This window comes from Coregonus clupeaformis, chromosome 16 (genome assembly GCF_020615455.1).
Source record: "Coregonus clupeaformis isolate EN_2021a chromosome 16, ASM2061545v1, whole genome shotgun sequence".
NCBI lineage: Eukaryota > Metazoa > Chordata > Actinopteri > Salmoniformes > Salmonidae > Coregonus > Coregonus clupeaformis.
The window spans coordinates 29,760,090-29,781,990 of NC_059207.1; the positions used below are offsets into that span (position 1 = coordinate 29,760,090).

The window sequence follows — 21,901 nt, forward strand, 5'->3', positions numbered from 1 at the left end:
TGCACAATGAAGGTAGTCCAGGGGGTAAGATCTATCAAATGAGTGTAGTCATCATTCATCCAATCAAATGACTTGGATGTGTCTCAACAATCCATAACAGCTTCCAGTTGCCGTTCCTTAAAGAGCACTGGAGGTTTAAAACCTGGATAGGTTTCCACAATACTGCTTTCCTGCATCAAGTCCTCAGCAGTACCGTCTGCTTAGGAAATAGGGATCCCAGCAGAGTTGAACGCGTGGAGAAGTCTGTGGACAGACAACATGAAGGTTATGGCATGAAGAATCACTAGTTAACGTAACATTAAAACAAAATAAAACGCATACATATGTAGAATAGCCAGCTCCACTTACACCATGAAGTCGTCTATGCTCCTGGCTCGCTTCTCACTAAACAATGCCTCCTGCAGAATACTAAATCTTCTTGGTTATGCTGAAGTCTGCTAGGATTTCCTGTTCCAGAAACATGAACAAATGTAATGACTCACTTTGACAATACTGATAATCACCTAACCACATCCAGAATGTGAAAATATACTGACTGCAGAAACATCAGTGAATATTGTCATGAGGTGTGTGCTTACCACGTTGTGTACTGAACAGTGAATCCTATAGTTCTTCTCCAACAGCTGCTCAACTGCAGTGAACCTGGAAAGCACCATCATCTTCGGTGTTAATGTTATAGCTTGTCACATTACTATTTGATGCCGCCAGGATATTACTAACTATGATTTGAATACCCTTTATTTTGGTACTCACTTGAAACCTGCGTTGAGTATTTTGTTTTTCCTCACAAATGTGATTCTGACGAGACCCTCCCATTCCTGTTTGAAAGAAATATTGCATTGTACTACTGATTACAATAACTACTGTGCAGCAGAACATTTTAACACCTAGGTTTCACAACCTTTGCAGAACTAACACTTACCTGGAAGTTAACAGGAGGTTGAGGATTCTTAGGCTCTATTCTGACAACACTCGACTCCACTAATTATTCTTCCCCACCTGAGCAAGAGAGAAATTATCATAGTTTGTGGTTAACAGAGCCAAGGTTTTTTTTCTTGGAATGAAGAAAAGGTAGTAACATAGTTGAGAAACCACAACGGTCCACATGCACAATGACGGGATGCCAGTTCCATGGCTGAGTCGACGGTTCTGTCCCGAATGGCATTCTGTTCCCTATAGACGGGTTGGTTGTTTAGCACTGACGCATGCGCAACTATGGGGCAAAACAGACGGGGTTGGCTTAGACTGTTGACAACATGTAAACTATTTCGTCTCGAATGTTTATTGAAAACATAAATACATTTGCACAATGAGCACTTGTCTCAAACACAGTGTTAGTTGTTGGTTGGCTAGCTATTGACATTTGCCATATTAGCATAGACGTGACATCAGTCAAAACACCTCAAAACAAAACAAAACATGGTATCAAGAACAATATCAAACTAGCTGAAACGAACCAACTATGATTCCCCACATGGTAGCTTCTTGTCATTGTTGCTAGCGATCTGGCCATCCAGAATCACGAAACCCAGCCTTCTGCCCCATTGAAGCATGCACATTGTTTTCGTGATGTCAGCTAACACGTCTATATAGCGCACTACTTTTGACCAGGACCCATTTGGGACGGAACCAAGAGATCCCACTGACCTTAATGAGGTGGTCTACTCAAGCCAGCTGCTGAGTTGATGGACAGCCTGCCTGCAGTACAGTTTGTCTCCAGGCTTGGCAACCAGACGCCTGGCAAACTCTCTGGAACATCTGACAAGTCATCAAATATGTTAATAGATGTTTTTAGCCATTGTTTTAGTCGTTGCACTGTTTCTGAGGAGACCTAGCGAGTTGCATTTAATTGTACTGTGTACACTACGCCATATCAATCCGGTGCATATGACAAATAAATAATGATTTGGCCAAATCCCAACTCGAGGTCCATGCACAATATTCAAATGTTCCAAGTATCTCCCATTGATAACAATGCATGAATTACACAACAGTCTGGGTTACCCGTGCCTATTTGAAGTTGAGATTTGGCCCCCAAGTGTACTAATTGATGTTAAGTCAATGACAGGATCAAGGGAGTGTTGAAGCTCTGGAACCAGCCATCTTCTCTTGTGTCTTACCTGAAGAAAAGCCTGTGCAGAAGTAACTTGAAGACAAAAGGTGATGAAATCTGCAAAACAACAAAGAAACAGATTTATCCGTAGGTATTTTTGCCAAAAGGCTATTATGGTTTTACTGAACTGGGTCCGTGTTGGTTACTGAGGGTGAAGAGTTTTACCTGGTAGGGTAAATTGGCGACACAGACGTCGAAGAAAGGCAGCTCTGTTTTCAGGAAGATCCCCACCAAGATCTGTAGTTTGGTTTGCATGGGCCTATTACAGACAATGGACACAGATGTCACTGCATCACGATCACACTTTCAGCTAATACATGTACAATTCCTTAAAGGGGAGTATCTCACTAGCTAAGTTAAGGCAAGTACTGTACTCACGTGCACTGCACTCTCTTCTGGAGCCTAGCATACCGTCCAACTCGCAGGCCACAACCTTCAGACAAGGGGAAGATTAAAGTACGGCTGACCCCAATTATTCAACTGGTCGATTGTTTGGTCGATAGGCTGTTGTTCGACCGATATTGTTTTTAGTTGAGCAGTAGCAAATATATACAGTACCTGTCAAAAGTTTGGATACACCTACTCATTCAAGGGTTTTTCTTTATTTGTACTATTTTCTACATTGTAGAATAATAGTGAAGACATCAACTATGAAATAACACATATGGAATCATGTAGTAACCAAAATAGTGTTAAACAAATCAAAATATATTTTATATTTGAGATTCTTCAAAGTAGCCACCCTTCGACTTGATAACAGCTTTGTACACTCTTGGCATTCTCTCAACCAGCTTCATAAGGAAGTCACCTGGAATGCTTTTCAATTGACAGGTGTGTCTTGTTAAAAGTTAATTTGTGGAATTTCATGGCTATTTAGCTAGCTATCTTGCTGTTGCTAGCTAATTTGTCCTGGGATATAAACATTGGGTAGTTATTTTACCTGAAATGCACTAGGTCCTCTACTCTGACAATTAATCCACAGATAAAAGGGTAAACCTAGTTAGTTTCTAGTAATCTCTCCTCCTTCAGGCTTCTTCTTCTTTGGACTTTATATGGCAGATGGCAACCAACTTTAAGGTGCATTAACACCACCAACTGGACTGGAGTGTGGACTTCAGTTCATCTTTCAAGCACCCACGTGGGTATATGCTCCTAAAAACCAATGGGGAGAAGGGAGAGGCGGGCCTTGCAGCGAGTCAAGCGTAAAAAATAGAACCAAATTCTATTTTAGCGCCTGGCTACGCAGATGCTTGTTGACGGACACGAGCAGTTTGGATTAAATTATCGAATAACATGTATGTGTAAATGTACACTGCTAAAAAAAATAAAGGGACACTTAAAGAACACAATGTAACTCCAAGTCAATCACACTTCTGTGAAATCAAACTGTCCACTTAGGAAGCAACACTGATTGACAATACATTTCACGTGCTGTTATGCAAATGGAATAGACAAACAGGTGGAAATTATAGGCAATTAGCAAGACACCCCCAATAAAGGACTGGTTTGCAGGTGGTGACCACAGACCACTTCTCAGTTCCTATGCTTCCTGGCTGATGTTTTGGTCACTTTTGAATGCTGGCGGTGCTTTCACTCTAGTGGTAGCATGAGACGGAGTCGACAACCCACACAAGTGGCTCAGGTAGTGCAGCTCATCCAGGATGGCACATCAATGCGAGCTGTGGCAAGAAGGTTTGCTGTGTCTGTCAGCGTAGTGTCCAGAGCATGGAGGCGCTACCAGGAGACAGGCCAGTACATCAGGAGGACGTGGAGGAGGCCGTAGGGAGGGCAACAACCCAGCAGCAGGACTGCTACCTCCGCCTTTGTGCAAGAAGGAGCAGGAGGAGCACTGCCAGAGCCCTGCAAAATGACCTCCAGCAGGCCACAAATGTGCATGTGTCTGCTCAAACGGTCAGAAACAGACTCCATGAGGGTGGTATGAGGGCCCGACGTCCACAGGTGGGGGTTGTGCTTACAGCCCAACACCGTGCAGGACGTTTGGCATTTGCCAGAGAACACCAAGATTGGCAAATTCGCCACTGGCGCCCTGTGCTCTTCACAGATGAAAGCAGGTTCACACTGAGCACATGTGACAGACGTGACAGAGTCTGGAGACGCCGTGGAGAATCTTCTGCTGCCTGCAACATCCTCCAGCATGACCGGTTTGGCGGTGGGTCAGTCATGGTGTGGGGGTGGCATTTCTTTGGGGGGCCGCACAGCCCTCCATGTGCTCGCCAGAGGTAGCCTGACTGCCATTAGGTACCGAGATGAGATCCTCAGACCCCTTGTGAGACCATATGCTGGTGCGGTTGGCCTTGGGTTCCTCCTAATGCAAGACAATGCTAGACCTCATGTGGCTGGAGTGTGTCAGCAGTTCCTGCAAGAGGAAGGCATTGATGCTATGGACTGAATCCAATTGAGCACATCTGGGACATCATGTCTCGCTCCATCCACCAACGGCACGTTGCACCACAGACTGTCCAGGAGTTGGCGGATGCTTTAGTCCAGGTCTGGGAGGAGATCCCTCAGGAGACCATCCACCACCTCATCAGGAGCATGCCCAGGTGTTGTAGGGAGGTCATACAGGCACGTGGAGGCCACACACACTACTGAGCCTCATTTTGACTTGTTTTAAGGACATTACATCAAAGTTGGATCAGCCTGTAGTGTGGTTTTCCACTTTAATTTTGAGGGTGACTCCAAATTCAGACCTCCATGGGTTGATACATTTGATTTCCATTGATAATTTTTGTGTGATTTTGTTGTCAGCACATTCAACTATGTAAAGAAAAACGTATTTAATAAGATTATTTCATTCATTCAGATCTAGGATGTGTTATTTTAGTGTTCCCTTTATTTTTTTGAGCAGTGTATTTTGCAACGCTCACGCACGTAACGCGAGCGGTGTGGTCAGCATGTTAGTGTCTATCAATTCCCCATTGCATACTTTATATCACCAGTAGTACATTTACTATTAATTCCTTTAATTTCTCATCTACAATGTTTGTTTGGTTACGGTAATGTCTGTCAATGCATTCAATATATTATTATTCCAGTCTTTTACGGTTCTCATTGTCGGAGTGGACATGCTGTTTGTAGAGCGCACAACCTATACTACACTTGTGAGAAACAAGTTTTGGTTTATTTCATTCCGTTTACGAGTTTTGTCAATTTAGTCATTGTCTTTTGTTTGGAGCGCTCCTGTCAATGTTGAGTAAGGATGCGCACATGATTACGCATAGAAGTAGGCCTATAGACTACCTGGCCTGCTTGCAAATGTAGGCATATAAATGTGCCCATTTGGGGATCTGATAGTATTTCTGATTGGCTTAACTCACCAAAACTAATGAGCTGTGGAGCTTCTCAACGTAATGTTTTCTTCACCTCAAACAGCAAGCAAAGTCAATTTTTACATCCATTGACAATGACAATAATTCCTCAATGTATTTGAAAAATCTTTCCAGCACTCTCCCTTTTGATAACAACTCAGTGTGAAAGGGAGAAATGTTATGCTCTGATCCAGTGGAAACATTTAAAAATAGGCCTACATGATTACTTCTTATCCCTTGTGTAAATAGCCTACAGCTGTGTCTGTCCCGAGCTCACTGGCGCAGGAAACTGAGGGCCCAGAATATTTTATACAGTGTTGTAAGGAGCTTCAGGCCGGACCCAAGTTAATAGTTTATACAATGTTTCATGTTCGTTGCAGACGGGCCATGCGTAACCAATGTGATTGATAGGATATTTATTTTTATCAGGATATTTTCTACCTGCAGGCTGCAATGTTTTTATTTGTTTACTTTATAGGCTATTTTTACATAGTTGGCAATGCAAGAGAAGTTACTTTTTAGGTTTGTATCATCTTCATTTAGATTTGGATAGAATTTCGATTAACCACATGACAATGATTTTGAGATACAAAGACGTTATTATAAATTAAATGAAACTGTTCCACGAAAATGTGCATATGAAAATCATCGGTAGAAATTGTAAGATAAATTGGCAGAAAGTTTGCAGACTCCTTGTGTAGCCTATTACCAGCAACTTCAGGAGAGTAATGGCAGAATCTGCGAAAGCAAGTAGGAGGATGGTCGGGAAAGGTAAAGTTTTTTTTTCTGGTTATCTTGATCTCTGGCTCCCTCTTGAGTCATTTGTGTCTTATTTCATCAAACAGTGAGCTTAAAGCATCAGACAAGCTCAATGCATATATAGTTGATTTGATTAAAACACATACGGTGTGTCTATACAGTGCCTTCGGAAAGTATTCAGACCCCTTGACTTTTTCCACATTTTGTTACGTTACAGCCTTATTCTAAAATGGATTAAATAAATACAAAATTCAGCAATCTACACACAATACCCCATAATGACAAAGCGAAAACAGGTTTTTAGAAATGTTTGCTAATTTATAAAAAATAAAAAACAGAAATACCTTATTTACATAAGTAAACCATACTATAGCTACGTTGTGTTTTGATGTACACTGGACAAAGTCAATAATAATAGCTACCGTAGTCCTTTTCTAGCCAGCTAGATAGCTAGCCATAACTGGCTGGATATCTATCTACACTGAAAATATATATAAACGCAACATGTGAAGTGTTGGTCCCATGTTTCATAAGCTGAAATAAAAGATCCCAGAAATGTTCCATTTGCACAAAAAGCTTATTTCTCTCATATTTTGTGCACAAATTTGTTTACATCCCTGTTAGTGAGCGTTTCTCCTTTGCCAAGATAATCCATCCACCTGACAGATGTGGCATATCAAGAAGCTGAATAAACAGCATGATCATTACACAGGTGCACCTTGTGCTGGGGACAATAAAAGGCCATTCTAAAATGTGCAGTTTTGTCACACATCACAATGCCACAGATGTCTCAAGTTGAGGGAGCACGCAATTGGCATGCTGACTGCAGGAATGTCCACCAGAGCTGTTGCCAGAGAATCTACCATAAGCCGCCTCCAACGTCATTTTAGAGAATTTGGCAGTATGTCCAACTGGCCTCACAACCACAGACCTCACAACCGAAGACGTGTATGGCGTTTGTGTGGGCGAGCGGTTTGCTGATGTCAACGTTGTAAAAAGAGTGCTCCATGGTGGCAGTGGAGTTATGGTGTGGGCAGGCATAAGCTACGCACAACGAACACAATTGCATTTTATCAATGGCAATTTGAATGCACAGAAATACCGTGACGAGATCCTGAGGCCCATTGTGAGGCCCATTTTTTTTAAAGGTATCTGTGACAAACAGATGCATATCTGTATTCCCAGTCATGTGAAATCCATAGATTAGGGCAGGGGATGGGCAAAGTACGGCCCGCGGGCCGCCGCCGGGCCTGCAAGACATTTTTAAAATGTATTAAATATGATAATATTTTAGTTACGATTTTTGGCCTAAAATTACTCATTGCATGATATACAAAAAAACTCTAATAGATGGCGCCTGGCAGCGCGCTCTATATTTGGGCCTACAGTCAGATTCAGAATGGACTCAGTCATCATAGCCATTGCTTGATGACTTTTGATGTGAAAAATTATTGCTGCGAAAATGAGAAAAGTGCACTCTGAATGTCGTGTGTTTAAAGAAGAATGGACAGCAAGATAGGTATGTTCCTTGATACGGTTGGTAAAACTGACGACTTCTCCGAGTTGAAAGACACAGACTGGCTAGGCGACTTTGCTTTCGGTGTGGACATATTGGGGCATCTGAACGATCTAAACTGCAGGGAAATTGTGTTTTTGTTTATGAACTGTATTCCAAGATGAAAGCATTCAAGGCCAAACTTATGTTGTTCTCCAGACAAATGAGCAGCCGGTCTCGCGCTCATTTTCCGACACTGGCCGCACTGAACGCGCCCACATCGCAGTGCCGCACTGAGACATACAGTAGCACTTTGATCGACCTGCATGCTGAGTTTTCCCGCCGCTTCTCACACTTCACCAAGATTGAGACTGAGCTGGAGCTTGTATCATGCCCTCTGTCTTTCGACAGTGAGAAAGCACCACCAGACACACAATTGGAGCTAATCGACATCCAATGTGACAGTGTTTTGAAGGAGAAGTACAAAACAGCAACAACAGACCAGTTTTATGGCTCACTGAATGAAACAAAGTTTCCAAACATTAAAAAGCACGCCCAAAGGATGCTTGTTCTATATCGTGGAGCTCCGCCCCATAGGGGAGCTCTGCTCCTATTGGTTTACCCACTGCCCTAAGGCAGCATCAGCCTGAGACAAAATTATGCACACACCTGCAGCCAATAGGAGTACAGGTGTCCCTATAAGAGGGGACGCTTCCCCTCAATCAGCCTCCCTTTATCTTCAGCGACTGGACTAGACTGAAGAAGCCAAGAAGAGACGAAGAGAAGACTCAGGACGAGATACGCCGTCGGATTTTCCAGTCATCGACGTCGTCCTAAAATGAGCACACCGTTTTTCCATCCACAAAAGCTATTTTCAGAGCTCAATGTCGCTGTTCCCCTTGGCGGCTGTCGACCCCCACCGACTTATGTTTCGTGGGTTGAGGGACACAGCACGCCAGGGACGGCCTCATTAATCCCCCACTATGCGCCAGCTGCGCCCTCCTTTTTTGAAGGAGAGGAAGCAGCGTTGGGCATTTTTAGGGAGGATATTCCTCTTGAGGATGTGCTATCAGTGTTAGTCTCAGCTTCTGAGGTATCATCTGAAGGCGCTGACTCAGGAGATGACAGGGCTATTGGGGAGGAAATGAATATTCTATTGGAATAATTCATTACACTGACCCAGATGTTTAACACCCCTTTTTCCCTCAGGAAAGTGTGAGGTCATTTACATCCCTGGATGATGACGCCACAGCCTCTCTGCGCTCTGAATTTCCAGGTCTCATTGAGAGGGCTGCTAAACGGCTGGAGATTAAGCTGCCCCCCATTCCCTCCAACCGGAAGTGGACATGATGGAGGGTGGCTCTCACTCTCGCTACTGCTCGGCGTCGTGCCCGGCGTCAGACGGCGGCCTCCAGCAGCAAGGGAGCGCCCCTCCTACAGCTCCAGAGGTGCCGACCATTCCGCCGGCGAGAGAGGTCATTAAAGCGTCATCCTGGCATCACCCGAAGGGCGGCCAGAAGAGACGCCGTTTATGACATGGCGAGGGGGAGAGAACGGAAGACGGCGCTGCACCTAGTGTGACTGTGCCCACTGTTCCCCCCCCCATTTTGTTGATGTGTGTAATAAAGAGTTGGCTCCACCTGACTTTGTCAAAAAGAGCCCCTTTTCCATAATATATCCGAGAGCGTTCGACCTTCCTCACTCTCGCTCTCTCTCTTTCACCACTCTGAGTGCAGCTCAGCCCACCACGGGTGCGTTGCTGAGCACACACAGGAGGTGAATGTTAAAAAGGTATCAAGGCGCCGCCTTGTGTTACCTCATAGAGATTTCACATTACAGACTCCTAGGAGTACTGTAGTGAGTGTCTCACACAGCAGGCTGCAGTCTCAGTCAGATAATGACAGGATGACGCAACCGCTATTCGGGGATGGTGCATTGTCTCAGGTTAAGGCCTCTGTCAGTGCAGTTCAGACCCGTGCTGCGTTCACGGAGGGCTGGAATACTACGGTTACGGGTTTAACCAACGTATCGGCGCCCCCGTTTCTCTCAGAACGCGCTGATGCTCACCATGCTGAGTGTAGCTCAGCCCACCAGGGGTGCAGAGCTGAGCACACACAGGAGGTGAAGGTTAAGAAGGTATCAAGGCGCCGCCTTGTGTGACCTCATAGAGACCTCACATTACAGACTCCTAGGAGTACTGTAGTGAAGGGCTCTCATAGCGGGCTGCAGTCACAGCCAGATACTGGAATGATGACGCAATCGCTTTCTGTGGATGGTGCTCTGTCGCAGGCTATAGCCTCGGTCAGTGCAGTTCAGACCCACGCTGCGTTCACGGAGGGCCGGAATACTATGGTTATGGGTTTAACCAACGTATTGGCGCCCCCGTTTCTCTCAGAACGTGCTGTTTCCTCTCCCTTTCATGGGAGGCCCGCCTTGGGCTGTTCCACCACCTCAGTGCTGGGGAACAGCGGCGGCAAGGGCCATCGAGGAATATAGGTCCTTCCCACTGAATGTACCACAGCTTCGCGCTCACCCGCTTTCTCTGCATTGCTGGGAGTGGCGGCGAAGCTGTACTCTCTCACGCTGGCTAGACCAGACGTTGCAGAAGGGTTATGCCATCCAATTCCATCGGACCCCGCCCCCATTCAGGGGAGTGGTGGAGACGGTGAGGAAAACGCCCGAAAAAGTGGCCGCTCTGGTATCAGAGATTACGGAACTTTTGGCGAAGGAGGCGGTCACAGTAGTTCCCCAGGAGCAAAGGAACAAAGGGCTATATTTTCCCCTACTTCCTGGTGCCCAAAAAGACGGGGGGAATGAGGCCGATATTGGATTTACGCATTCTCAACGAGAGCGTAACCAAACGGCCCTTCCGAATGCTCACAACAAAACGTCTACTGGAATGTGTCCAGAAAGGAGACTTTTGTACAAGCATAGACCTGAAGGACGCGTACTTTCATGTGCAGGTGCAGCCGCGTCACAGAAAGTTTATGCGATTCGCCTTTCAAGGGGTGGCGTACGAATACACGAGGATGCCATTCGGGTACGCCCTGGCACCTCGCATGTTTTCCAAGTGTGTAGAGGCGGCATTGGAACCGTTGCGTCGTCAGGGAATAAGGCTACTAGCCTAACTAGACGACCTACTGGTTCTCGCCCCATCAGCAGAGCTGGCGTTCACTCACACGACACAGACAGTGATTCATCTCACACGTCTGGGGTTCGCTGTGAATTGGAAAAAGAGTGCACCCTGGCCCAGTCATCAGATTGTCTACCTGGGGATACAGCTAGACACTGTAATGATGAGGGCTCGAATTTCGGACCCTCGAAGGGTAGCCTTGTTGCTAGCCCTGAGAAAGTGTTGTCCGAATCACACGGTAACGGCGCTGTCAGTCATGTCACTCTTGGGTCTTATGTCGTCAGCCCACGTCGTGGTTCCGCTGGGAGTCCTGCGCATGCGCAGGATGCAGCGATGGTTCGCCCAACTAAGACTAGACCCAGTGCGTCAACGTCATTGGTTGGTGGTGGTTCCTCTCTCGCTCAGTGCAGATCTGAACTATTGAAGAGACCCGCGCGTTCTCACGCACAGAGTCCCGATAGGCAAAGTGTCCTCCTACATTCCAGTGTTTACAGATGCCTCTCTGACTGGATGGGGAGGGACATGTCAGACCCAAGCGATAGGAGGGGTGTGGCCTCTTTCGAGTCGCCACATCAACCTCTTGGAGTTGGAAACGGTTCGACTGGTTCTGATCCACTTCGCGTCTACCCTTCGGGGTCGCGATGTGCTGGTCTGGTCAGACAACCGGACCAGAGTAGCCTACATAAATCGCCAGGGAGGAGTCAGGTCTCCTGCTCTCCACCGGTCGGTGGAGGAATTGTGGCTTTGGGCTCACGAGCACATCCGCTCATTGAGAGCAGCACACATTCCGGGCTACTTGAACGTAGGAGCAGACCTCATGTCTCGAGGGGGTCCCCGAGACGACGAGTGGCGTCTGCATCGAACCCACGCCAAGGTAGTGGGTTCGATCCCCGGGACCACCCATACACAAAAATGTATGCACGCATGACTGTAAGTCGCTTTGGATAAAAGCGTCTGCTAAATGGCATATTATATTATTATTATATTATATTATTTTATTATATTTATATATTATATATTATATTATATTATATCCGGACATTGTTCTCCAAATTTGGGAACAGTTCGGGAGAGCCGAGGTGGACATGTTCGCGTCACGCGTGAACGTGCATTGTCCCCTATGGTTCTCTCTGAGGGAACAGGACGAACCGCCACTGGGAAGGGACGCGTTCGCGCGCCATCCGTGGCCGAGAGTTCTTCTGTATGCATTCCCTCTGCTGTCCTGCAGTCTCCCACTGTTAGCCAGGGTGAGATCAGGCGGGCTGTCAATAATAACCCCCCAAATTGTAAAGTGGTTATCCCACTGGCTATAGGGTGAACGCACCAATTTGTGAGTCGCTCTGGCTAAGAGCGTCTGCTAAATGACGTTAATGTGCCCTTGAGCAAGGCACTTAACCCTAATTGCTCCTGTAAGTCGCTCTGGATAAGAGCGTCTGCTAAATGACTAAAATGTAAATGTAAATGTATTGGTAGCCCCTGGTCGCCCAGGGGCTCCATGGTTTGCGGAGATGAGTCAGATGTTGATTGCGCCACCTTGGCCAATTCCACATCGACGGGATGCGTTGTCTCAGGCAGGAGGCTCGATAGGGCGATTGTCCATAATCGGTCAACCACTGAAGGCTTGGCTCCTGAGAGGGACAGGCTAGAGCGCCGTGGGTTATCTGATTCAGTGATCTGGACCATACAGGGTTCACGTGTCAGTTCCACTTCCAGGGTGCATGCCAGCAAATGGAACGTTTTTTCACAATGGTGCGTCACAGAGAATGTAGACCCCATGAGCTGTCAGGTTGAGAGTGTTCTCTCTTTCCTGCAGTTTATGTTTGATAAGCAGCGATCGCCCGCCACCATTAAGTGTTTGCAGCGGCGATTTCAGCTTGTCACGAGGAGTTCGGCAGAGACACTGTCTTCAGCCACCCTCTAGTGAAACGTTTCTTATTAGGAACGCAGCAGTTTAGGCCAATGCCTAGAGCCATGCTTCCTCAGTGGGATTTGGCTTTGGTACTCAAAGCGCTATGTAAGTCGCCGTTCGAGCCATTGAATCAAATACCCCTCAAGATGCTGTCTATGAAGACGGCACTGTTGCTCGCTTTGACTACTGCTAAGCGTGTTAGTGATTTGTGTGCTCTTTCGACGAGACCCGACTGCCTTGCCATTAATGGCGATCTGAGCAGAGCGGTGTTACGTCCTAACCCGGCATTTGTGCCGAAGGTTATTAGGAGTTCATATAGATCACAGACCGTGGAGCTGTGGGCTTTTTCTCCCCCTCCTCATGGGGAGAGGAGTGAGGAAAGGCTCCATCGCCTGTACGCAGTGCACGCTTTGGCGTGTTACGTTGAGCGCACAGCAGCGATTAGGTCATCGCCTCAGCTGTTTGTGTGTCACGGTGCGGCTGCACTAGGTAGACCACTTTCAAAACAGCGTCTGTCTCATTGGCTTTGTGAAGGCATTGAGACAGCTTATGAGGCAGCGTGGCGACAATTGCCTCAGGGTATAAGAGCCCACTCCACTCGTGGAGTAGCGGCTTCTACTGCCCTTTTCAGAGGAACAGGGGTAGAGGATATCTGTGCAGCGGCGTCGTGGTCAACACCGTCTCCATTTATCCGGTTCTATCTCTTGGATATGTCTTCTAACTCTGGCTCAGTCTGTACTCAGCGTGGCTGAGGGGAGGACGAGCTAGGAGAGAGGAATGCAGGACTGAGACAGGTCTCTTTCAGGTCCGCTTCTGATAGGACATGTTTTTGCATGACTCCTGACTGACATGTTCAGTATAGTATTATTTAATACAGTATAGTAGAGGCATGTATTGATCTGCCACCAGTGAATAACTGGGTTGAGGCAAAATGATGAGGGATAATAGTAGTAACCTTAGTTATGGTACTATTAGACCGGTCATGACAATTTTGACGGAATGTGACGTCATCTATCTGCTTGTTCAGATTAGTATGAATCATGTTCTGGGATCTGCCCACTAATCTCTGGGGTTCCATTGATTGAGTGGGGCGGGCTACCGTGTACACAATGTAGAGTGACACTTTGTGTCATTCCATTAGTGGTCGGTATTATTGTAACAGGATATTGAGGTACCATCTATCTGCTAGTACAGATTAGTATGGCCCGTATTCTGGTGATCTGCCCACTAGTCATTGGTGTTGCCATTGGACTAGGTGGGGTGGGTTTTAACCGTTGACGCGGTATATTGTGACACTTGTATTGTGAGACAGTGGTTGCAGTACTGCGGGACTTGGTTGCAGCCATTGCTATGCCTGACCTTTTTATTTTGATGGGAAGTGTTGGGCTCGGCAGGGAGTACATTTTGGAGCGTTTCGCTCCGCCTTAAACCAATAGGAGCAGAGCTCCCCTATGGGGCGGAGCTCCACGATATATAACGATAGTTACCGGAGTGTAACTCCAGTTCTATGAGTGGAGCGGAGCCCCATAAGACTTAAGGCCCTGCCGACCCTCTAGTCTCGCTGAAGATAAATATCTCGGGAGGTTGATTGAGGGGAAGCGACCCCTCTTATAGGGACACCTGTACTCCTATTGGCTGCAGGTGTGTGCATAATTTTGTCTCAGGCTGATGCTGCTTTAGGGCAGTGGGTAAACCAATAGGAGCAGAGCTCCCCTATGGGGCGGAGCTCCACTCATAGAACTGGAGTTACACTCCGGTAACTATCGTTTTATTCGGGTCCACATATGTGTGTGAACAAACGTTCTCAGTCACGAATTAAAACAAATCCCGTCATAGGTCAAATTTAACAAATGACCACTTGTCAGTGGTTCTGACTATCTCTACATCAAAGATGACACCAGACATTGATGCCCTTGCCAAGAGAGGTGACCAGACCCATTGTTCACATTAAGACTCAAATAACCGTGACTGGGGTAGGCAAGGATTATGCTTTTTCATGGCGACGGTTATGCAGTGAGAATTATCCAGCAATGCACTTGGATACAGGTAATAACTAATCAGTCAGATTTGGGCTGAGTTGATTGGATAACTGTAAATATGTCTCACAATGGAGATGAGAATAGTTCCTTAATATGCTTTCAAAAACAGACCATTATAAATGAAACGAAGGCTCTTACCATGTTTCACATAAATTTTAGAATCGTTTTTTTTTTTTTACACATCTGCGGTTACATTTTGCATGTCTCCAGTCATATAAATTTAAGTTTGCATATTGTGACTAAGTTTGATTGTACTTTACAAGGGTAGAGATGCAGGATCTGTGTGTGTGTGTTTGACTGTCTGTGATGTTATAAATTATATCAATTTGGTGTTACCCCTGGATTAGGGCCTAATGAATTTATTTCAATTGACTGATTTCCTTATGCACTGTAACTCAGTAAAATCTTTGAGATGGTTGCATGTTGCATTTATATTTTTGTTCAGTATAACGTTACGCATATAGTATGTGGCCCTTCACTTGCGGTTATATTTTACATGTCTCCAGTCATATACATTTAAGTTTGCATATTGTGACTAAGTTTGATTGTACTGTCTCACATCCGATTGAAAAATGCCAAAAGTTATAGCAGAAAAGACAACCAGAACACCAAGAAGTCAAAAACCAAGGTTTGTTTCGATCTGTTTGTACTTTACAAGGGTAGAGATGCAGGATCTGTGTGTGTGTTTGTACTTTACAAGGGTAGAGATGCAGGATCTGTGTGTGTTAGTAGTTGTGTGTCAATGTGAAAATGAATAAAGGCTTCACATGTTTTGTCACGCATATAGTATGTGGCCCTTCACTTGGTTTCAAAAACTCAGTGGCCCTTGAGCCAAAAGGTTTGCCCACCCCTGGATTAGGGCCTAATGAATTTATTTCAATTGACTGATTTCCTCATGAACTGTAACTCAGTAAAATATTTGAGATGGTTGCATGTTCCGTTTATATTTTATGTTCCGTTTATATTTTTGTTCAGTATAACGTTAGCTAGATAAAAAAAAACATCTGCCACTGGTTGGCGTTCATGTATTAATGCTTGCTAGCTACTAAAAACATCTGAAACAAACCTTGGTTTTTGACTTCTTGGCGCAAAGAAAATACAAAATTACACAAATTGAGTCGTAATAAATATTTCCAACACTTGGAAATATGATTTATGACTGCAGGAAATGTTTTTACTTCTGCAGTAATTAGAATGGTAGAGACCGTGGCCGATTGGTTTGTACCGCCATCTACTGGCAGAGCCATACTCCTGTGGTTTCATCATGCATAATTCCTTTCCCATAATTTCACTAGAATATTTATTACTACATTTCAAACTGGTGAATAGCAGTTTTATTCATAAAAACAAAAGTTATCAATACAAAATGAAGTACAACTATGCTTTTGTACAAACAAAAACGTATTACAAAAAGATGTCCATCTCTGATGCAGTGTATTATGCATTTTACTAAGTGCTCTTAACATCAGTTAATATTTTACATCTACTGTGATAACACTTTGTTCCTTCTCTATCACACTACAACTTCTGATAACTGTACATATAAACAATGTTACAACAATGTTGCAATTACTTTCCCCTTCCATGCTGACCGCTCATTCCTCAGAGATGGGAATGTCCTCCAACGTCATGGCGATGTCTCTCAGTTTGGGGTCATCTCTCCAGTTCACTTTACTGGCAATGATGATCCCCTGGAGAAAAAAAACTACATAGCATCATGAGTTCTGACATTATTAACAAAACAGGTAATATGCCATCATCCTCTTCGCACTAAGGCTATGTCCCGATTATATCTCCTTCCTCCATAAGTGTGCACTTGTTCACTTCCCTTTACTGATTTGGAAGGAAATGACTGGTATAAGAAATATGGTAGAAATTCCAACTAGCCCATGACTCCACCAATCCAATGCTTTTAGATTTGTGAGAAGAAGTAAATGAGTGCACACTTCAGAAGAAAGGAGATATTATTAGGGACATACCTTAAGAATGAAACTTCTTAAAGATATAAAAAGGCCCATTTACCCGAAGGACATTCTGTGTGACGGTGGCCATCTTCTGGTATTTCTCCAGGTGAGACTGGCCTTTCTGCAGGATGTTTCTGTACTTCTCTGCCTCTGGGGGCTCCCTCTTCCTCTTCAACTCATCCATCTCCTTCATCTTCTCATGAGTGAGACGCTTTAGATCTGCAGAGTGAGGAGAAAAATAAAATAAATGTAAACGATTGAAATATGTTTGAAGGAGTTTCTTTTTTATTATTCAGTTCACTGCTCCACCTGAACTACAAGGCAAAGTATTAAAACATGAACTAAAAAGGTGATTGTTCATATCTTCAATCAAATTTAGTGAATTCCTATATATCCTCTACGGTAAAGCGTTCATAGTGTGGATGATGAAATACCTAGCCTCTGCTTTTGTAGGTCTGTGATTTGGTCCTGAAGCGCACATGATTCCTGTTGACAAAGCAAACAAGAGGTCAGAAATAACATTCCATAAATCCACAACAGTTGGTGACACAATACAGCAGCAGAGCCAAGCCAATGACCACATCGTTTTTATGATGAAAGCAATAAACATTGTTCTAATTTATAAAACTGTTAGTTACAGTCACACAATCAGATTGGTGAAAACGTCCATTGTCCAAACATATTGATAACAGATGCACCCACCTGCTGAAGTGTCTTTATCTTTGAACAAAGGTCTAGGCTACGATTGGTCAGTCCCCTCATTGCTCTGGAAAAAAAGATACATCAAGTTGTGCTTAAAACATGCATTTACATGTTTTTACACTGGCAAGTGCAGTGTAATTACAACGTCAGTAGGTAAACAACTGTGATACCCATTTGTGGTTTGTGTGACTGACATTTTTACAAACACATTGAACTCTATCACAAAGTAGTGTTAATAATATTTTTCCCCCCTTCTCAAAGCCAGTTTACATGGAGCTGCTTGAGTCCTTTGATATCAATAAGACAGGGTCTGTGTCCAAAATGGCACCCTATTCCCTATATAGTCCATAGTGCTCTGGTCAACAGTAGTGGACTTTATAGGGCAGGGGTATTCAACTCTTACCCTATGAGGTCTGGAGCCTGCTGGTTTTCTGTTCTACCTGATAATTAATTGCACACACCTGGTGTCCCAGGTCTAAATCAGTCCCTGATTAGAGGGGAACAATCCAAAAATGCAGTGGAACTGGCTTCGAGGTCCAGAGTGGAGTTTGAAGGATATATGGAATAGGATGCCATTTGGGACGCACACAGCTCGTTAGAATCAGCTCCTGAAGGACTTACTCAGCCTCTGGATCACTGGATTTCAGCTTCTCAGAGATGGCATGCCACACCTGCATCCTGACAAATACAACACAATGTATAATCTGTTTACAAACTGTCCAAATGGAACTGATGCTCCAGACTTCTACATAAAGGGTTTGCAAGCAACAAATGCCTATCATAACTAATGTACTAGTAATTCAAGGAAATGTGATAGTTACCTGTGTAAGGCCAATGTCTTGTTAAAATGAGTGATTTTTGCTTCCTCCAAAGTACTAGCATAATCCGGCCTGTGGATTATCAAGAGACAAATAAATCCACTTTTTCTAAATCTGAATTGAGAAAATAAATGTTGGTTATGAATAGGCCAACATGAGATGACATTGCCAACTAAAGACACTCACAAGTCTTTGTCAGCATCAGGTGCACTGCAAGATCTTTTGCTTTTTCCTGTTAAAGAACACTTGACATTTAATAATAATAACCCTATTTTATAGTCACATAGTATATCAGCATACCCAATTCAGTAATAAAAGGTAATGTAATTTACCTGCTTGGAGCTTCACGGTCATCTCAAAACATTGATTTGACATCTGTTCTTTTATCCTGAGGGGTGAAACACTCATGGATGTAAAATGTAATAGCAAGACTTAGTATCAGCTCTATCCATCTATCTACCTCATATATTACATACTCTATGACAGGGGTAGGCTATTAAATTGTCATACTGTATAATACATATAAATCTGAAAGTATTGCAGAATGACTGATATGGTCACTAGCTGTAAATATGAAACATCCATAGATCAGAATTGAGGAGAAACCTTAGTATCTCTGCAGGTGAGCTGTCCTTCTGTCCATTGTCATCAACCGTAGGAGCCTGAAAACCATTCAATGCCACGGTCTCTAGGCTTGAGGCAAGGTTTTCCAGTCCATCAAAGGGCTCCATGTTCAATTATTGCCTGGAAAAATAAAGTGTCAATGTGTTCACCACCAACAAGAGGGGATCAGTCAAACACACCGGCTGCCTATAACCTGTATATTTTCAACCTAGCCTATACCAAAATACTTTGATAAAAGCAAGCAGACAACTCAGTTAGCTACCGTGCTAGCTAAATGACAGGGATGTCAGGTTCTGACAGTAGAAACTTGAAAGCAACTAATTAATTCACACTAACTGAAATGTACTACGCCATATAGTATACAAAAGTATATATGAGTCTGTAAGACTTTACCTATTCCTAGTTTTCAATCCACAATTATTCTTCTTCTTCGATTAGGTTTAACGGCGGTTGGCATCCAATTTGTTGCATTACCGCCACCTACTAGACTGGAGTATATTTTGCTTGAAAATGAAATAAAATAAAGAATAACCCTACCATCTAACACTACACTATAATAACACCACCCTACTCCACTATTTAAATATATTCATTCCTACCTCATACCCTCAACCTGAAATGATGGGACATCACCACTTAACACTCCCTGTAACTCTTCTGATGTCAAGTCTCGCACACCCAAATACCTCTCTGTAGCTGCCACCACAACCTCAATTTTCTTCGACTTGCAGTACAATTAATAACCATTGCTATAAACGCTAAAAATCCAATCTTACTGAAACATATATCACTTGTTGGCCTATCCCTCTGTACTGGTACATATTTACATTTTAGTCATTTAGCAGACGCTCTTATCCAGAGCGACTTACAGTTAGTGAGTGCATAAATTTTTCATACTGGCCCCCCGTGGGAATCGAACCCACAACCCTGGCGTTTCTGGCTCCCAGGTGTCTTTTCTACAGGTAACGAGTTGAGATTAGAAGCACACCCTTAAAGGGAGTGCTCCTAATCTCAGCTTGTTACCTGTATAAAAGACACCTGTCTACAGAAGCAATCAATCAATCAGATTCCAAACTCTCCACCATGGCCAAGACCAAAGAGCTCTCCAAGGATGTCAGGGACAAGATTGTAGACCTACACAAGGCTGGAATGGGCTACAAGACCATCGCCAAGCAGCTTGGTGAGAAGGTGACAACAGTTGGTGCGATTATTCGCAAATGGAAGAAACACAAAAGAACTGTCAATCTCCCTCTGCCTGGAGCGCCATGCACTTCGTGGAGTTGCAATGATCATGAGAACGGTGAGGAATCAGCCCAGAACTACACGGGAGGATCTTGTCAATGATCTCAAGGCAGCTGGGACCATAGTCACCAAGAAAACAATTGGTAACACACTACGCCGTGAAGGACTGAAATTCTGCAGCGCCCGCAAGGTCCCCCTGCTCAAGAAAGCACATATACAGGCCCGTCTGAAGTTTGTCAATGAAAGTGTTGTGGTCAGATGAGACCAAAATTGAGCTCTTTGGCATCAACTCAACTCGCCGTGTTTGGAGGAGGAGGAATGCTGCCTATGACCCCAAGGACACCATCCCCACCATCAAACATGGAGGTGGAAACATTATGCTTTGGGGGTGTTTTTCTGCTAAGGGGACAGGACAACTTCACCGCATCAAAGGGATGATGGACGGGGCCATGTACCGTCAAATCTTGGGTGAGAACCTCCTTCCCTCAGCCAGGGCATTGAAAATGGGTCGTGGATGGGTATTCCAGCATGACAATGACCCAAATCACACACCCAAGGCAACAAAGGAGTGGCTCATTTTTACATTTTAGCAGACGCTCTTATCCAGAACGACTTACAGTTAGTGAGTGCATACATTATTATTTTATATATATTTTTTCATACTTGCCCCCCGTGGGAATCGAACCCACAACCCTGGCGTTGCAAACGCCATGCCAACTGAGCTACATCCCTGCCGGCCATTCCCTCCCCTACCCTGGACGACGCTGGGCCAATTGTGCGCCGCCCCATGGGTCTCCCGGTCGCGGCCGGCTACGACAGAGCCTGGATTCGAACCAGGATATCTAGTGGCACAGCTAGCACTGCGATGCAGTGCCTTAGACCACAGCGCCACGAAGAAGGCTCAAGAAGAAGCACATTAAGGTCCTGGAGTGGCCTAACCAGTCGCCAGACCTTAATCCCATAGAAAATCTGTGGAGGGAGCTGAAGGTTCGAGTTGCCAAACGTCAACCAAAAACGTCACTCCTACTGTCAGACTCATCTTTATCCTGACCCCCTGTGCAAGCCTCGGGCTCCGAGTACTTCACCACACCTACCACCTCCGATACTTCACCCTCACTCACTTCCATTTTTCCTCCTGTCTTCAGCTCACTTCGTTTACATTTCCTACCATTCTTCTTTAACAAACATTCTCCCTTTTCCCCGCCATTTTTTACCGACTCAAGTTCACAATCTTCCTCCCTCTCTCTCTTAGACCTCCTGCCATTTTTTACCGACTCAAGCTCACAATCTTCCTCCCTCCTCTCTCCTCTCTCTCTCTCTCTCTCTTAGACCTCCTCTGCCTCTCTTCTTCCTTTCATTCCTCTTCCGTCATCCAAGTATACGTCTCCTTATGATAATACTGCACTTCTCCTGACATACATCTGTTTCTTGCTTTCTCAAGCGACTCCATTTACGAGCCCCCCCCCCAAAGAGTTGAACTGGTAGAACAGTTTTGTAATCTTCTCTGTTTACACGTATTTTCTACGGCCTACTCACCGCTTCGTCTCCTCTTGAAAATGTAGCTCAGGGTTCAATCAACAATGTATGGACCGACTTCTTTATAAATTAGCAAAAAAATAAAACATTTCTCACATGAACTGAGAAGTCTAATCCTATTGGACAAATAATTGTAACGATATCCATAACAATATTTCCATTGGTTAAACGTCACGTCACTGTAAAATTAGGCTCTATGATAGGCTCTTGGTGCAACTTTGAACGTACCGCTAGGAAG

The 21,901-nt window shown here is 44.6% G+C and overlaps 1 protein-coding gene and 1 pseudogene across 3 annotated transcripts; both read right to left on the reverse strand.

Moving 5' to 3' along the window:
* Positions 1-180: 180 nt before the first annotated feature.
* Positions 181-11,147, reverse strand: LOC121583991 (annotated as a pseudogene).
* A 4,949-nt stretch (positions 11,148-16,096) lies between these two features.
* LOC121584196 (centromere protein H) lies at positions 16,097-21,764 on the reverse strand. Of its 3 annotated transcripts, none has more exons than XM_041900029.1 (10): positions 21,664-21,764; positions 18,868-19,005; positions 18,594-18,649; positions 18,448-18,493; positions 18,265-18,333; positions 18,065-18,121; positions 17,444-17,507; positions 17,176-17,227; positions 16,800-16,960; positions 16,097-16,468 (listed from the first exon to the last, which is right to left on the reverse strand). In XM_041900029.1, the coding sequence occupies exons 2-10, from the start codon at positions 18,990-18,992 to the stop codon at positions 16,373-16,375; spliced, it is 726 nt and encodes a 241-aa protein (XP_041755963.1). In that variant the 5' UTR covers positions 18,993-19,005; positions 21,664-21,764; the 3' UTR covers positions 16,097-16,372. The 3 variants fall into 3 exon arrangements, with proteins under 3 accessions (XP_041755963.1, XP_041755964.1, XP_041755965.1); XM_041900030.2 differs by lacking the exon at positions 21,664-21,764 and adding an exon at positions 19,279-19,373; XM_041900031.2 differs by having other exon boundaries at positions 16,354-16,482.
* Between the last annotated feature and the right edge of the window lie 137 nt (positions 21,765-21,901).

Coding starts and splice junctions, on each gene's coding strand:
- LOC121584196 (XM_041900029.1), bottom strand. CDS start 18,992: ATGGAGCCCTTTGATGGACTGGAAAACCTTGCCTCAAGCCTAGAGACC. Junction 17,228..17,443: donor AGATAAAGACACTTCAGCAG/GTGGGTGCATCT, acceptor CTTTGTCAACAG/GAATCATGTGCGCTTCAGGA. Junction 16,469..16,799: donor TCACACAGAATGTCCTTCGG/GTAAATGGGCCT, acceptor TTTTTTCTCCAG/GGGATCATCATTGCCAGTAA.